This window comes from Terrapene carolina, unplaced genomic scaffold, assembly GCF_002925995.2.
Source record: "Terrapene carolina triunguis isolate 2854851 unplaced genomic scaffold, T_m_triunguis-2.0 Scaffold147, whole genome shotgun sequence".
Taxonomy (NCBI): Eukaryota; Metazoa; Chordata; order Testudines; family Emydidae; genus Terrapene; species Terrapene triunguis.
The window spans coordinates 3,695,225-3,714,463 of NW_020664498.1; the positions used below are offsets into that span (position 1 = coordinate 3,695,225).

Sequence of the window (19,239 nt, forward strand, 5' to 3'; positions counted from 1 at the left end):
ACGTTCGTCTGGCACTGAATGTTGGAATCCAACACCATATGTCATCATCCTGCCAACACGTAGTTCAAATTCATGATTTTAACATGTGGAGCAGGCTTTTTTTTTTTTTTTTTTTGGATTATTTCCTATTTTTATCACTTAATTCATGTTTTCAGCTTTTGCTCTACAAGTAAGATTTAGCAGACTATGGAGGGGTGGGGGAGATCAGTACAGATCTGAGTATAATCAGTCCCTCCAGCTTGTACTATAAAGCTGAGGAAATTAAAGGGACACTGCCAAATTATGAAGGGCCAAACCGTAGATTCTGTAATTTAAATAAGAGACTTGTTTGTTGCTCTTACTTAAGTACTGTGCTCAGAGCTTTATATGGCTCAGAAGACACATGGGCTCTACTTCCAAAATGTTATGATCTAAATGCAATATAAAGTCCAATAATAATAGGTTTAGGTTTCATAACAGACTAATTTTGTTTCCCAAGCTGATTGAAATGCAAACAGAAAACAAAAAACATACTGTAAATAGTATAAAGTTCTTGCAGTTTGACCCTATGCTAGGTGCGATCAGTAACACTGTTAAAGATTGCCTTTTGTAAAATCCTTCCAGTTCTGAATGGGATTGTTCCAATTGCCCACATATTTGAATATATTTAAAGGGCCCAAGTCTGTTCCCATTAGTGTCAGTGGAGCTTTGCCATTGTCTCCAGTGGGAACATGACTTAGCCATGTATAGTAGCGTTGTGTAGAACATCTGGGAGTCAGAACTATTGGTTTTCCCACTGGCTCACTGTGTAACCTTGTGCAGGTCTCTTAGTATCTCTGTGGTCCATTTTCCCTGTTTATAAAATTGGGACAATGGTTCTGTACCAACATGTTTCTGATGTGCTTTGAGATCTTCAGATTGGAAATGCTATATACTGCATTGTAAATGCATAGTGTTGGGTATTATTATGCACACATCAATCCTTATGGCATACAAGCATATAGTTCTTTATGGCACATAGGTATTTATGGCATCTTTTGCATGCAAAGAATTTGAAATACCACGTATACAGATTCTTCTGGACAAAGACCAAGTGTTTCCGTATGTCATATTCACAATGAAAAGATAGTTTAAGAAAGCACACTTTATGATATCAATGGTTTGTAAAGTCACAGCAGCTTGAAGGAATTTCTGGAAAATGGTAAGGAAGTAAGATCACAAGTTAGTAATATTTTAAAGAGGCATTTTTTTAAGCTAAGCACAGTAGGTGGGAGCCAAGTTGAACAAAAATCCCCTTTCGTGACCATCCACAACAACAAATCTGCCTGTGAGAGCTAATGCTGCCTGTTTCCAGTACTCTTGCTTTACAGTTAAAGACAATTTTTTTATTCAGTATTATAGTTGTCATTAATTCAGGATTAGTTGAAGGTCGGGTTTGTTTGTTTTTTTTCATTTCATTGGAGCAAAATCCTGTAAGAGTTGGCTGATTATGTGACCCTTACCTTCAGTATACAAGCTTTAACCAGAAGACGAGACATGTAATGCAGTCAAAGGAACAATTGGAATAACAATCTATGCCTCTAAGGCATTTGGTCCAAATGTCTCCCTTCTTCTACCAGGGCAAACTGTTCTTTCCATCTGGGAAGCGGCAGCCTTGTGGATTTCAGTGTGAGGGGTTTCTCCATTTATTCTTCCTTGGTGTGTCTGAAAGAAGCTTATGTAGTAATATCCAGATAGAAGATGGCTTTTAAGCTCTAGTACATCACAGATCGGATGAGCATCTGCACTGCCTGCCTGCCTGCCTTCCTGCCACTGTGATTTGGCTTTGCACTTGGTGATGTTTCCTGTGTATTTTTAGAGGGGTGAATTTGGGTGGAGTAGGGATTCATTCGGTTTGTTTCATGCGAGCAACGATGGCAGTGACATGTTGAGTTGCTTTTTGGTGACAACGTGAAAAGGAGAATCTTGCATTATCTTCTGACTAACAAAACTGATCTGCTTCCAGATAGAAGTGGTATTAAAGAAAGAACTTTTCTCATCAGTCTCTCCCATTTGGTACTGAATTAGAAAAAGGAAGGGTAAAGATATACTTATCTTTGCTATCAGGGCATGCTGTGAATGGAGAGTGGAATACAGTTTTGTCTACACTCAGCCTTTACTGATCCTGAAGCTTCGTAGTCATGATACCCAGCAAGATATTAGTCTACCACAACCCCACTGGGGGCACTCAGACTGAGACTTACAGAACAACCAGGCGGCGTAAAAAGTCTCTAGGAGAACTGTTCCAAAATGGATACCGGGTCAAAGCTGGACATAGTGTCCCTGAAAAGGAGGAACAACACACTTTTCGACACTCCTTGGTGTCTTGTTATAGGGTCGGCGCCTACTGGGGTAAGGTCCAGCTCTAACCTTAAACTTTCTGCTTGAAAACTCTGGATGATTTTTCTGTGATCCTGCACATGGTGCTAATATAATCCTTCCCTAAGGAGAAGCTTTTTATGGTAAATTTTTTAACTTCAAGTAGTGCATTTGCAAGGCTACAGATTTTAGTTAGCTTCCAACAGAAATACCCTTCTTAAAGGCCCATTATGCAATATGCATTTCCGGATGAGATGTAAAATGCTGTCTGTAAAGGGGTTAAGTGTTCATCTGAAAATGACTTTTAATGCACTCCCAAACTGTTTAGAGGCAGGATATAATATTCTACAATAAGGGAGTTATTTGGCAATTATTCTGGTTATTATTAAAATTGCCCTTATTGTTTTAATGGGTGTGAGTGTGGGGAAAGAAGACTTCAGATGTGTGCAGCAGAGAGCTTTAATAAAGAAAAATTTTGTGCTGCACCACCTGAAAACACTGATGTCCAACCTTTGCAGATTTAAAACTATCTAATGCCCTTGATCCAATTTTTCCACGCTCTGTAAAGCTCTGGATTGTTATAAACTTATACAACACTGCCAAGCAGAGAAGTATAAGCAAAATATTCTGGGTCTATCTTCTTATTGCTTTTGTTGTTGTTAGTTCCATCTTTGCTCCCATGCAAGAGCAGACCCTGGGCGTACATACCCCCACTTTATTGTGCCTTTTTCTCCATATCACAGTTCTCTGTTCTCTTTTTGACCCGGATCCTCCAGGGAGGATCCTATGTGATTCTACAAAGCAAGGTGGGAGATTCAGGATTGGGGAACCTATCTAGAGGCTTTGCATCCTGGAAAAGCTCATTACCCAGAGGGAGGCTAGTCTCTGAGGTTCATGGTCATTGTGTTATATAATTATCAGACCAGATCATATCTGGTTTCCCAGAAAGGATAGAATTAGTCATTGGTTAATATATTTGATGATTAATTAATTTCACTGAAGATATTATTTGGCTTATTCTAGAGCTGGTCAAATATTGGAAAAATATGTAATTCTTTTGATGAATAAGAGCATAACTGGATTTTTAGTATTTGACCAGTGTCAGAAATAAAATGGCAAACCTTGTGAGAACACTAATAACCATATAGTTAAAAAATCACAAACACAAAAACTTCTGGAGGAAGCTTAGATTATACTGAAGGAACAACTCAGTTGTGAAGCTCCTCAAAGTGTGGGAAGCAGGAAATGGAAGTGTTATGCCAAGGCCTTGATGCTGTGGTCTGAAGTAAATAGTGTGTCCCAATATATTTGGAAAACGATCATTCAAACTACAAAAAAAAAAAAAAAAAAAAAAAGCATGAAAAAGGGAAAATGCAGTGCCTTGATGGAAAATAATTTCATGACTAAGCCTGCAATCTACATACAGACAAAATCCCACTGAAATAAATGGGTATTTTACCTGCAGAACATGGGAAAATCAGGGGGAATTAGGCACCCCACTCCCAATTGTGGCTTTTTAAAGTCCCCTGACACGTTTTTTATGCCAATGAATAGTTTATCTGTGGGGATTTCCCTGTGTTCTCCTTTGCAAATTACATTGATGCTGAAGAGGAGTTCCCTTTGTTGGGATTTGTAACCTTTGAGTAATCCTGATTGATGCTGTTTACTAATCCGCTTGAAATCATTAATTTTGTAGAGCAGATTGCATCAGTGCTTGAATGACATGTGGAGAATGTAGTTACTGCATCTTTTAGAAATTTAATGGAGACTAAGACTTAAATTTACGCTGTTTGTTTTGCAAGTAAACTTTCTGGGGCAAACGTATTTTTCTTTGCTACTGAAACCACTTTGCATATCAGCCATGCATTTTCTATTTTAATGTAACTGCCTTCCAGCTCTCAAGCAAAAATGCAGAAATCAATGGGGTGTTGAGTATTCACCTCTCACAGGAAGGGGCCTTTATGAGGTTTGATCTGCCATGCACTGAAATCAATTGACAGACTCCCATTGGCTTCAGTGGACTTTGAAGCAGTCCGTTTGTGATGCAGCAATTCAGTTTCCAAGCACACTGGACATATCACTGATGAAAACTTGAGTGCCTGGGACTTCACTGAAATGAATGGCTTAGTGGGACCGGAGCTCAACCTCTAAGCAAATAAGTGAAGTGTGTATCTCCGATCAGAAAAAAGAGAATTCTCCCATGTCAGTTCTGGAGATTGAAAACTTTACTTATGGCCAGTTTTTTTTAAAGGCCTGTAATTTTGTACAAATCTAACAACTGGATGTCTGATTTCCATCCCTTACACCTGCCATTGATGGCTTGTGTACAGTTAGAGACTGTTTCGGGTTTCTCTGGAAATTTGGCCTCCAGTGTCTACTTTCCAAATGTGTATTTTAGTAATCAGTTTGAGAGATTAGTGGCTTGAATTTTAAGGTGCCTAGTGATTTTGTTGCCTTGGTTTTTGGGTTCCCAACTTCAGATAATTTGAAGGGCCCTGATTTTCAGGGGAAGAGGGAAAAAAAAAAAAGCACCTGCCCTCTGAAAATCAGGCTCCTTTAAGGTGTCCTGAATTGGGCAATCAAAATCATTGGACACTTTTGAAGATGTAGGCCAGGATAGCTGCATTTCTTATTACTTAGAATATTTAATTCATAATTGGTTTTTATTCACTTCATTGTATTAAAAGCACCAGTCTAACTCCTGAACAACCTTTTTAAAAACATGTAACATGCAAATACCTAATTTTTCTAAACTAAAATATAGTCCTTCCCTCAACCCCATGAATCCACCACACATTGTGTGTAAATACATACCCATCCAATAAAAATAATAGAATGTAGCACTCACATAGTGCTTTATACCTTCAAAACTCTCTGCAAACAACTGGTTAATCCTCACAACCACCCGGTTAGCTATGCAAGTATCACTTCAGTCTACAGTAAGAAAGTATTCATGTGATATACTAGGTGCCCAAATGAGGAATTAGGTAGAACTGAATCCAGATGTTATTGGACTTCATGCAGGAAGTACTGAAAGTCTGGCCTGATTATCACAATGGTCCCTTCTTCCCTAAAAATGGATGAATCTATTAACTCTGCCCTGGACATACCTCCAGCTGGGAAGAGCCTGCAAAAACACCTCAGTAGTCCACTTTACAGTTGGTGTCCCCTGGTAGCCTAATCCTGCAGCCATCACCTGTTTTAGAACTTCCAATGAGATATACAGTAGCTGCAGGACTGAAAGGCTGTTGGGTAAAACCCTACCCAGGGGGTACAAATCCCTCATCCAAGAGGAGGGTTTTTATTATTGTATGTGTTTTGTGTCTTGAAGTGTGGTTCTCTTTGTAAAGTGGCATTGTGGAGTTCCATGTTTATTGCAGATCTGTGATTTCTGTGCTCAGTTTACAACTCAAACAATGTTTATTTCTGGCTATCAGCCCTGCATGTTCATCCTGGGATCTGCAAGTCAAGCTGGGTTCTTTCCATCTGCACATCATCACCGTCATGCTATTGTAAAAGTTCTGAAGGTCAAAATATGCCCCGAGTGACATATGTACAACCCCCTTGTGGTCAATAATTTGGCGCATGTGGAATTGCTTGGAGTATAGGGCTTGTCTGTATCAGAAATTGTACTGATTGATCATTATCCATTGATCTAGTTAAACCTGTGCAGATGTAAACATACTTAAACTGGTTTAACCCTTGTTTAAATCAAGTTAGCTTGTGTCAGTAAATTATCAATTTAATCAAAGCAGTTGAAGTGAGGATTACACCAGTTTAAATGTGTCAGTATTAGGAGTTTGCACAGTTTTAACTAGATGGATTTAAATTCAGTTTAGTTAACCAGTGCAACTTTTCTAATGTAAAGAATCCTCTTAATGGTGCACAAGAAGGAGTAGAATCCAGTTCATTCTCTCTTTTGTGTTGGATCTGCAGGGTTGGGAGTTGTGAAAATCATAAAGACTTAGTTTAGTCACTAAAGGAAGCAGAGATCACTATGATTACACATAGAGAACAGATGTGTTGAGTAAGAAAATGCCAGTTTAACAGAGTCACTTTCTGGAGTAAATCTACACTATTAGACTATAGGCTTTATTCATTGTGTTCTCTAGATAAGAGAGGCAGTTTTTGGATATATATTTTTTTAAAGGTAGGGAAAGATTAATCACAAATTATATTGCAGTAGATACCCTATGTTTCTGCTCAAGTCAGCTCACATGTAGAAGACTCCAACATAAAATTCATCACTTGAATAAAGGAGAATGAATTCAAAGGAAAGCATTTGGAGTGCTGTTCTGGATGATTTGAGTCATTAACTTAACCAGGCAGGAGCAGGATCCAAATTAAATATCTGATGCACAGAATCAATCTGAAATCAGAATGGAGTTTACTGAAATAAATAGTGATTTGACCTAAACAGAATATATAGAGATTATTTATCATACAAACAAGGCAATTTAGCAGTTATTCCATATTATGAAGTAATAAGATAATGCATCACTACACAGACAGAATAATTTCCCAGATAGTTTTCGCTAGGTAGAGCCACAAAAATTCCTGTTGTTATATGCAGAGCTGATACGGCTGTGGGAGAGCAAGATAGATTCCTTTCTGTTTGTTACACCTTCAGAAGTATTGTTAACAATAAGTCCCTATTACAGAATCTTTATTACTGTTGATGTACAAGCCATAAAGAACATGGCTTGAATTTCAGATCCCTGGTGCATTTGTAGGGCTGACAGAGAAATCATCTTTTTAACTATCAACTGAGAGAATTTGACATGGGATCAGTAAGAGACAATAAATAGGGAGCATCATGTTACTAGTTTTATGCAGTTATTTTTCAGAGCTGAGTGGCAGTTCATGGAGTTTTTGTATGCACCTATTACTGTGACTTAAATTAGACTTATCAGCAAATTAAACCAAATGTAAGCAGAACAGGTTTTGCTGGGCCTGGACTGATAGTAAGCTGATTTTTTTATCAAGCCACTGAGTAATTCAGCCCATTTTGTTTCTGACAACAGTCTCGGTACTATGGCAGACTGATCAGGGTGAATAAAGGATTACCGTGTCCTCTCTCAAAGAAGCATCTTTGATTGTGAGCACGCTTTTGGCATGTCATTAATACAGCAGCAGAATGAAGTGGTCTATGGGCTCTCCCTTGAGGGTGTACTCAGTCTGTTCATCATCTCCTTGCTAAGCACAAGATCATACTGACAATCATCTACTCATGGCAAACTCATTTAATCTGAGTCTGCCTCTTAAAGTTCATTTCCAGCAGCTGCTCTTTGAAGTCTATTTGAAGAAAGGATTGAAACCTCTGAATTACTTCAGTCTTTCTAAATGCATGTTATTTACTGCACAGGATAGAGCAGTTAATGCTCAAATGCTTTACATCCCAAAACACATTTACACACATACACCCCTTTCAACAGTAGTCATTTAAGAATGGGATTTCCCCTTTTTCTTTGGTCTCAGTTCAACTAGTTAATTCTACTATCAAGGGGTGAAATTCACTCTAATGCAGAGCAGCCAGGGATGGTCCTCCAGTCCATTTCAGCCCCATGATGAGTTATTTGCACACCCTCTGGATCCAGTGTAACCATCCCCACTGCAGGGAGTCATTTTGAGTGCTGGGGTATGCAAGACCTGTCTATGTTTGGTTCTACATGCTCTGAGGTAAGTGCTCTAGGTGTTTCCAGCACTAGGTCCTTCAGGCTGTAGGCCTAGGTAGGTCCCCATAAACACTCACAGAGTCTGATGATGACAAACAGTTGTTTCATTAAAAGCTACTAGAAATAAATGTTGCTGTTATTGTAGACTTTAAGGTACAAACACAAGATGCACCAACAGTTCCTAGCTCAGCCTCTCACGGGAGTGGGCAGGTGGGGCTCCCCCAGCCTACTGTCAGGATTGCTGACTCCAGGCCACCCCTCTCCCAGAGGCAATCATTCCCTCTCCCAGAGGCCTGCAGATGTCCCTGCCAGAGTTCAGTACTTTTGTCGATCTTGTTCAGACTGATTTGCACAGCTACTCTTGTTTACAGGCCATTCCTGAGTACCCATCTGTTGTGACTGCTGCTGGCCCATTTACCAGCAAAAGGCTGCTTCCCAGCCCAGCTGTCAGCCCTTCAGTCCCAGCTCCCAAACTGTCCAGTCTTCTCACCATAGTCAGCTCCCAGGATGCTGCCTCCAACCTTCTGCTCCTGCTCCCTCCTGAGCCAGGGCCCTCTGACTCTGGCAGTACTTCCTTTTCCTATTCTGGAGGGATTATAGAGCATTCAACTGGTTGGATGTTCACTGAAGAATTAACAAAATGCCCAGAAGTGAGCCAGCAGGTTCATTAGAAATGATTCCATGGATCCAGCAGCCCTAACACTCAGTGCAAGTGAAGCAGATGAACACAGCAAGTGAAGCAGATTTCAGTCACTCTTCTAGCACATAGGCTATAGTTGTGACCATTGGTGTGGGGGCTGTGATACATTTGGGGTCAAAATCCAAAAGTCACTAATAAGAGGTTCTTTTACTCAGGTGTCCACTTTAATGTTTGGTGAAGGATATAAGATTGGTGAATCATAAAATCCTAGGATTGGAAGGGACCTGGAGAGGTCATCTACTCCAGTCCTTTGTACTCATGGCAGGACTAAGTATTATCTAGACCATCCCTGACAGGTGTTTGTCTAACCTGCTCTTTAAAATCTCCAATGACAGAGATTCCACAACTTCCCTGAATAATTTATTCCTGTGCTTAACCACTGTAACAGTTAGGAAGTTTTTCCTAATGTCCATCTTAAAATGTCCTTGCTGCAATTTCAGCCCATTGCTTCTTGTCCCATTTTCAGAGGTTAAGGAGAATAATTTTTCTCCTTCCTCCTTGTAACAACCTTTTATGTACTTGAAAACTCTCACCATGTGTCCCCTCTCAGTCTTCTCCAAACTAAACAAACCCATTTTTTTCAAAAACAATGAGGAGTACTTTTGGCATCTTAGAGACTAACAAATTTATTTGGGCATAAGCTTTCATGGGCTAAAACCCACTTCATCAGATGCATGGAGTGGAAAATACAGTAGGCAGATATATATAGATATATATATAGATAGATAGATATAGATATATATCTATATCTATATCTATATATCTATAGATATATAGATATATATATACACACACACACACACACACACACACACACAGTACATGAAAAGATGGGAGTTGCCTTACCAAGTAGGCGGTCAGTTCTAATGAGACAATTCAGTTAAAGTGGAAGTGGGCTATTATCAACAGGAGGAAAAATCACTTTTGAAATGGGCCACCCTGATTACTACTACAAAAGTTGACAAGAAGGTGTGAGTAACAGTAGGGGGAAATTAGCATGGGGAAATTAGTTTTTGTAGTGACCCATCCACTCCCAGTCTTTATTCAGGCCTAATTTGTGGTGTCCAGTATGCAAATTAATTTCAGTTCTGCAGTTTCTCATTGGAGTCGGTTTTTGAAGTTTTTTTGTTGAAGAATTGCCACTTTCAAGTCTATTATTGAGTGACCAGGGAGATTGAAGTGTTCTCTGACTGGTTTTTTAATGTTATAATTCTTGACGTCAGATTTGTGTCCATTTATTCTTTTGCGTAGAGACTGTCCAGTTTGGCCAATATACATGGCAGAGGGGCATTGCTGGCACATGATGGCATATATCACATTGGTAGATGTGCAGCTGAACGAGCCCCTGATGGTGTGGCTGATGTGGTTAGATCCTATGATGGTGTCCCTTGAATAGATATGTGGACAGAGTTGGCAACGGGGTTTGTTGCAGGGACAGGTTCCTGGGATAGTGTTTTTGTTATGTGGTGTGTAGTTGCTGGTGAGTATTTGCTTCAGGTTGGGGGGCTGTCTGTAAGCGAGGACTGGCCTGTCTCCCAAGGTCTGTGAGAGTGAGGGATCGTCCTTCAGGATAGGTTGTAGATCCTTGATGATGCACTGGAGAGGTTTTAGTTGGGGGCTGAAGGTGACAGCTAGTGGCGTTCTGTTACTTTCTTTGTTGGGCCTGTCCTGTAGTAGGTGACTTCTGTGTACTCTTTTGGCTCTGTCAATCTGTTTCTTCACTTCAGCAGGTGGGTATTGTAGTTTTAAGAACACTTGATAGAGCTCCTGTAGGTGTTTGTTTCTGTCTGAGGGATTGGAGCAAATGCGGTTGTATCTTAGAGCTTAGCTGTAGACTGTGGATCATGTGATGTGGTCTGGATGAAAGCTGGAGGCATGTAGGTAAGTATAGCGGTCAGCAGGTTTTCGGTACAGGATGGTGTTTATGTGACCATCACTTATTTGCACTGTAGTGTCCAGGAAGTGGATCTCTTGTGTGGACTGGTCCAGGCTGAGGTTGATGTGGGGTGGAAATTGTTGAAATCCTGGTGGAATTCCTCAAGGGCCATTTTCAATCTTCTCTCATAGGTTATGTTTTTATGTATGTAGAGACATGAAGACTTTATTTAGTACTGAAATTCAAGGGTGCAAGTATAATTATAAGCAAAGAAAAATAAAGATAAGTGTAGCAAAACAATGCCCTGCATTGTGCATACTCACAACCTTATGGAGATCATTTGGAATGAAGATGGAAAGAATAGTAACTGGAGAAGCACTGTAAATGGGAGTGACAATAAGGTTTCCACTGTCCTGTCATCGTGATGTCCCAACTAAGGACTGGGCATAGAACTCTTCTATACACCTTTCTCTTACACCCACACATGTCTGGGACCATATTTGATTAAGTCTCAGTCCCCTTCCCATGTTTGGTATTCTGGGAGACCAATGTTGGGATTCCGGCTGGTATGACCAATTTATGTCAATGCATTTCACAATGGTTTTGACATGTAAATGTGGGTTTGTTCCATGGATATATATTCCAAAAGCCCATAAAACTCTATCATTTTAAGCTTAGTCTGTTCTGTAGCCTTTGATTAATTTAGAGTGCAAGATGCACAAGTCACTAATAACAGGTTCGTTTACTCAGGTGGCTATGTAAATGTATTATAGAAGATGAGTTTGGTGAATCACACACAGACATGAGGACTATAGTACTTAAATACATGCAAGTAAAATAAGTGTAGGGAAACAGTCACCATTATGCATAGTCACAACCTTCTGAAGACCACCCAGAAGCATCAGAGAAGGGAAAGATGTTAGGAAAAGTAAGTGGGAATGATGTTCCAGATTTCCACCATCCTGTCCTCCCAGTGTCCCAACCAGAGGCTGGTCTGACTGTATTTTTGTATCCTTTTCCTTACCCCCCCCCCCCCACACACACACATCCAGGACCATATTTGATTTAGGTCTCAGCCTTCTGCCCATGTTTGTCATTCCAGGGAACCATAATTAAAGTTCCGTTTGCTAGCATAAGATACTTGCGTCATAAATTTCCCAATATTTCCAACACATTAATACGTTTACCAAAAATCCCCCCAAAATCCATTATTTCAAGTGTAAAATGCCCTTCTGTGGTTTTCTTGTTTATCACAAAATCTTATAACCTTAGGACAAGCACTATAGGCTAACAACTACAGTATGTAGGTCTCATACTTTTGTAAAGCCTATAACTGTAATTTTACATTTATTTTCCTTACTTGCATTACAGCTTTAATTATTTTTATTATCAACATCTTTAAGCATTTTAACTTTCCCTAATATTTAGATTATAGTTTGATTTTAAGCATAAACCTTCCAAGATAAGTCAGGGGTCACAGGTCAACAGTTCCTTTGCTGCTTACTTGTTTATCACAAGATATGTATTGTTAAATCTTATAATTCTAGGTCAAGCACTATGTGAAGAATTTAGGCCTCATGCTAACTGCTAGCCTCCATTAGGCCTCAAATTTATTGCAAAGTCTATTTCCACTATTTATACATTTTGTTTTTCACTTCTTGCGTTAGAGCTTTAATATTAACATTTTTAAGCATATTCGCTTTTCCTAACATATAAATTTTAGTTTAAACATCAGCATAAACCTTCCAATATCAGGCATCAAGGGTCAACAGGGGTGTTTCACTATAGGCCTGTGGTTTGGTTCCATTTTGGAGGATGTATTTAGCCTCCCTAAATTGTTCTGATTAAATGTGCTTCATGTAGGGGAATTTTATCCAAGGAAAATGATGATGTCCCAACTCAGTTTGAATGGTGGGTCCCAAACTTTCACCAAATGTGCAGGGTTTCAGAGGAAGGCAGTTTTTTATATAATTCAAAAAAATGTTTGAATATTTATAACACGTATTTTTTCTCCTAAAATATCAGCAATTAACTTCTGTAAAAATCAAGAGAAATAAACAGCATAAATTGGGAGCACTAGTAATAATACAGGTATAAAGCTTTGGGTTCCATTCAGAAGGGCACTGAAAAGACGTGCTTGTCCTTGATTGTCCTTAATACGTGTACCTATTAATTCCAGAAAGCATTAGCTGGAAATGTTGTCAGAGCAGGTTGCTGTAAAATTCCCTCCGTGATTCCAGTCAGGGTAGTAATACATGTAGGATAGTCTGCCTTTTTATTATGATGGCACTTCCTGTCCTGGCTTCCGTTTGGATGTGCAGCGATGCATGAAAAATAAACGTTGGTTGAGGAAGCTAAACAGGTATTTCAGAACCTTCTGAAAAGTTTGTTTTAGTGTTTTAGGTTCAGGTCCACAGATGAGGAAATATGATGATAGTGTTATTTTTACCGCATCCCCATTCACCATCTTTGGATATCATTCATGGCACATGCTATATAGTTTCTGGGATGTGATGCTTCACCTTCATTTTAAAAGACTCACCTTGGCAATAAACTGATAACTGCGCAAAAAAGACGGCTTCATGAAAAAGATGCAAGGGTTGTGTCACCCTGAGCAGTGCTGTTTTTAAGTAAACTGGCCTCTAACCCATTCACTTTCTTTTTCAAGTATTATTCCCTGAAGGAACATTTTTAAAATGATGTAGGCTATAGCAATTGTAGAACCTCACTGCTAATGATTTTTCAGCTGCAGCAAACAATTTACTGTAACCATTTGCTCCTTGGTGTGTTGTGCCTCGTTTGTCTGACCATTTAAAATAGGTAAAAATCACTGTGAGGAGTTGGAAATAGAGATTTTGGAGCTAACCATAACCTTTCCCAGCCTTCTTAGCAGCTTTTGGTTATTTTTGTCTCCAAGAAGCAGACTTTTCTTTTGAAACAGGATAATATAGCTTAGCTTTCTTGTTACCTGTTCCTAAACTACTGACTCGATAATTGGGATCATGTGGAAAATTTAGTAATATCGAGCAGTTTTGTATTGGTTTTTTTTTTAATCTAGATCTCAGGTGACTCTACAAATCTTGATTAATTCTCACAATACCCTTGTAAAGTACTCAGTGAAGTATTATTATGCCCATTTTACACATAAGATCTTCAACCTCGTTAAGACTGCTTTGCATCACTTGGAAATAATGATGACGATAAGAATAATAATATGTAACTACCTCACTGGCGTGTTGTAAAATTAACTCTGCAAACACATGTATAATTTCACTTTTGTGAGCAGTCCCACTGGAGTCAACTGCTATGAGTCAAGTTGTACATGTGGTTAAGTTTTTGTAGCATTGTATCCTTAGTTAGCACTTTGAAAATAGAAAGTGCTGTATATGTGCTAAATGAGATTATTAGTTGTTACTAAATTAAAAATGTCATTAAGGAGGATGCATGAGTTGACGTTGCCCTAGGCCCAACCCTAGCGGTCAAGCTACCATATTAAGCAATTTTTATGTAACTCTTGGCCCTACTGTGCAGTTAAAAAAAAAAAAATCCTCAAAAGCCTTCTTTTTAACTTTATAAGCTGTATATATAAAATACACAATGTACCTTTACTCATATGCCAAAGATCTGCAGCAAAATTGTTTAGTACCAGCATAAGTCTCTCAGTAATTTAAGCCCTTAATCTTTTATGGTATTTTCTCTTGCTCTCTCGCTCGCTCTCTCTGTCTGGCCCTGCAGCTGTCTGAGAATTGCTATCCAAGCAACCTGATTTCAACAACTCAGTGCTATCTCTTTATAAATATTATTTTTCTAAGAACCAAAGTTCAGTCATTTACTGTAATTGTAACCTGCTTGAAGGCAAATGCAGTAGTTTTACCTTTTTTAAAGCCACAGTACATGGTAACTACATATCCCTGTCTGAAGTTTTAGAGTTTGGGGTGGGGATATGGAGCATTATAACCTAATAAAAGATTTTACGTCATTAAGAATTACCAATTTAATCAGGCCTATCCACTGTCTGGGTTTTTTTTTTTTCTTCAAAAATCAGGTTATCAGATCTCTTGCCCATAATTTTTGCCCAAAAAATCTTAGTTTTTGCTAAGCACTGGGGGAGTTGTGAGCTTTCAGGAGTATCTATATATCTATATTTGCAATAGTAAGCCATTCTAGAAGAGAGGAATATGGGCACTAAGACTACCAACTGAGGCTAAGTAAAGTTTTTTCTTCTTAGCTCTGAGGTAATCATAGCTGTTTAAATTTCCCACACCATAACTTAATACTTGAAGTATGCATTTCTGGTAGGGTATAGAAACAGATCTAAATTAAACTGAAAAAAGCTGGTCAAGATCTTGGGACTATTAAATATGGAAGAACACTTCAAAGGTATTTGACATTCTGTATGCTACATACCATTGATTTCATTGATTGTTACCATTGTAAGTCGGATGTTATAACAGTATGGGTCACTATGCACTGGAGTTATGTCTGATTCTCTTTTTATGCAGGTTTAAGATTTTTAAGAGCCCTTAGACTGATACAGTTTTCAGAAATTTTGCAGTTTCTGAATATCCTAAAAACAAGGTAAGACTTTAATACCTACTTAACCTGTCTGTAGTCTGTCTTCTCCAGTTTATAGTCATAGTCAGAGGTAATTTCTCCTTTCATAATGCCATTAGAATGAATGGAAGTTATGGTTTGAATAGCACACACCAAAACGCAAATTTTTTATATATATGTACACACACACACACGCACACACACACACACACCCCTTTTGACTTTTTTCCCTGATGTAAGTTTCATCAAAGACACTAGACTCTAAGGCACATTCATGAGTCAAGTCATGTTTGAGCCTCATCCATGCAGCTATTCCATCTTTTAGTAAATGTGATTATTAGTGTGATTGGTGACTAGTTTCATTGGTGAACCTGCTGCATTGGTGAACGAAGTGCCTCCTAATATATGGTCTTATTTCTCATACAAATATATAGCCATCTCTTGTTTTCTAAATTCCCATTCCATCCTGTATTTCTGGTGAATGGTTTATCAATTTAAATGTCTCTTTGATATCATCTGTTGATATTTCACTTGATACATTTTTATACCTGTAATATTCAAGGGACTGAGTGATTATAAATGTAAAGGCAGAGTGATAGATCTACACATTGATTAAATAATCCATCCTTCCTCATTTTGGATCCCTACTTTATTGTCTCATTAAATTAGAAATAACTTGCCCAACAAAACACCCAACAGGGAGATGGCAGTTTAGAGATAATCATTATGGTTCTTCATCATTATGAAAATCTTAGATTTCAAAAACATTTTTTACATTGATTTTCCACTCTGGATATCTCATTCCATTCATTGTCATAAGCGTTCCTTTAGAAGGATGTTTAAAATACTTCAGTTAACAACAGTGTTGTTCTCATTTTAACTGCTTTTGTGTGGCTGAACATACTTGGTATGGGAAGCAGAATGCACATTAGCTACTACTATGCGCATTAGTTAATCACCTTGAAGCACCAAAGGGACTGTGCCATGTTTCACAGCAGCAAACTTTTTAACATGCATTAAAATACACCAGCTAAAATATTGAACTAATGTTCTAGTAATTATTTTTAAATACTAGAAGTTCAGTTCCACTTTAAAATCCCCCTTCTCTTTCCCTATTGATTCATCATCACATATTTGAGGGTGTGTAACTCAGGTGGAGTTTATTACCCTTAATGAGCAATGAACCCATGTAAATCACCCTACTGTTGTTGAGTAAATAGACCCTTCAGATGTGCACAGGTTCATGACAACCAGCAGGCTCTGCAACCCTTTAAAACCTTAAAACTGTTCTCATTAGTCAACCTTTCATATTGAAAGAGATCCTAAATGACTCTGGAATTGGCTTAAGATCTGCCTGGAACTGTGTGAGCATGTAGCCAATGTAGTTTTTCTTCTTAAAATAATGAAACTAGTTTAATAAACACACAGAGAAACTCAGTCCTGTAGCCTTAAAATGCCACTGGTCCTGCAGAGAGAAAGTGTAATTGTTACAGAAACTCAGTGTATTAAAATCTCCTTGCAGAACACAAAGAATCTTATCCAAAGCACACTGAAGTCAGTAGAAGGACTCGCAATGACTTCAGTAGGCTTTGGATAAAGGTTCAAATCCCCTTCAGGAGTGGTGGAATTTTAAGGCTCCAGAACAGTAAGTGAAGGGGAGATGCATTAATTAAATGTGTTCCATTTAAAGCTGGCTTAGGACTTGACCCCTTTGTTCATAACAACATTTGTCTGGTGCCAAACTTTCCTCCCAAATTAGATGCTCATCATCTTTGTAATTATTTACATGAATATGCAAGCATTCGTAAATCTCCTGTTCTGATTACTATAAAGCCCTTCAAATCCAGCTTACTTATGTGGCTGCCTTTCAGTTTTACTCAGTTGATTAACCCAAACTGGTTTATCACTAAACAATTCTTTTAATTTAAAAATCATCAAAGGCCTCAAAATAAATTGTTTCATGTGTCCCACCCTATTCTTGAGCATGCAGTAATCAGGCGCATCTGATATCTCATGTCTCATTTAATAAACCTAAAGACAATTTAATAGTATAAAATACTACTGGTGTCCAAAAAGTATCATTGTATAAAATTTGTGGGCCAAACTGGAATGAATGGGTATTATTTTATTGACTTCAATGCAGTTGCCTTCAGTTCTACTAGACCTGAAATTAGACCTGGAAGCTTTATTGTTGGTGGTGGTGTTTTTAAATGGATACAATGTGCAAAATTAACCCCATAACCTAAAAACAGAAAAAGAAAGAGGGAGGAAAATGTATCTGATAAGCATTAAGAATAATTCATAATGGAACAAAATGTGCTAATCATGCACTTAAGTATAACTTGTAACCAGACACACCTAGCATTAAAGCCCATTGTGATAGGCCATACATACAAAAATTGTGTGGAATTCTAGCCAGCACCAACAAACACTATTTCCATCAGCGATGCTCATAGGTGCTATATATCAAAATTATTCTGTAAATAAAATCAAATGTGGAAAAAGAAAGCTTTTCATAATATTTTTGTATTATAATCTTTCAGATGAGATGTAAAACCAAGGTGCTGACCACTTGTGGTTACTAATCATCCTTTAGCACTTTTGCAAGAGTTAGAACAGTTAACTCAGTTAATTCACTAAATTCCTTTTTTGATTAAATACATTCTGCCTACATAAATTCTAACAGAAGTTTGTTATATACAGAGGTGTTCCTCACTTTCTGCCCTAAACTGTGATTTAGAACTGTATGCTGTAAAACAGCTGCTGCATTCTATCATGCAGATGACTTCACTTCAGCCACAGGTGAAGTGTCTCCTGGATAGAGAGAGCTGTAAAACATTGTAGGATCCTGTATTATGCTTCTGTAGACATTTTAAAATATTGTTGTTCATATCTGAATATGAAGGCCAAATACTGCTGAAGCCAATGGGAAATGCATGCACACACATAGCAGCTGATTTGCAAGGCAAGCCAAATATCAGAAGGCTCAGGATAGAGCCTGAAATGTTCAGCTGCAATAATAAATACAATTTATCATTATCAACACTGAAATAATTATATTTTAAACATTAACTCTTTGGATTATTTAAACAATTCTGAATGTATTATTTCATATTCCTCTCTTAAGTGATCCATGCTTGTGTGAAGAATGCTCTAAACAAATAACATAAGGGACCATTTTAGTATGTTGTGTGTTCAGCAGCAACATCTATTGACAAGTATGGTGTAATACTGATGGGTTATGCAGCACATCCCTTCTTCTCTATCTTATGTGCAAAGACAGTGCATGTAATATCTGGTCTTGCTGGGAAGGAAGAGAATTCCCCTCCCTTGGAAAATATTATTGACTTTAACCCCTAAATTAAAATTACTGCCTGCAAGGTTTTATTTTCTATAATACAAAGTCAAAGAGAGATGCTGAGTGAATGTAGCAATTGAAGGACTCGGATTAAAGGAACAAATCTCATTCATACCATCAGCAGAAGGGCCATTCATAATACTGTGATCCACAGGAAGCAGCTAGAACACTTTACAAATGGAAAGGGAGTATATTAAACAGGTAGTTGTTGGGTGTTGTGTAATTATCAGACCATTTAAAAAATGCCTAACTGTTCTTTAGCAGACCCTCTATGGATGCAGAAAGAGTTTACAGCCTACTTGTGTAAACTGAACCTCTAGGAGGCTAACCATGGCCCTTGCTAATTTAAAGTTTATGTACTTACCTATGAAATGTAATATATCTTTTTCAGAATTGTTAATTTTTTTTCTCCCATGTTTTAGAAGATTGAATATAGTTAGTTTTTTCCCTTCACCGTTTTATACAAGGTTTCAATAGAAGTACAGGGCTTTAGGTAAGCCTCACAATAAGGGATTTTGCACAGATGTTGGAAAGAGCTTAAAGAGCAGGAAAATGTTTGTGACTAATCTTTCATCTATATTTAGTCTCTGGCAGAAAGATGGGTGTATTTCATAAAGGACAGACAAGGTACAATTATGAATAAACATGTAAAAAATAAAATAGACCTCAAGAAGAATCAAAGTAGTGCTTTAATACCATTTATTTATTTTTATATATCTATATATAAAAATAAAGATAG

The 19,239-nt window shown here is 38.0% G+C and overlaps 1 protein-coding gene across 2 annotated transcripts in view; it reads left to right on the forward strand.

Annotated features, from left to right (window-relative positions):
* LOC112106608 (calcium-activated potassium channel subunit alpha-1) overlaps positions 1–19,239 on the forward strand; it is a 916,252-nt gene that overhangs the window by 645,970 nt on the left and 251,043 nt on the right. For both annotated transcript variants that reach the window (XM_026653705.1, XM_026653706.1), the window contains exon 6: positions 15,091–15,166. In XM_026653705.1, coding sequence (XP_026509490.1) covers positions 15,091–15,166 — 76 coding nt within the window. The remainder of the gene's footprint in view (positions 1–15,090; positions 15,167–19,239) is intronic.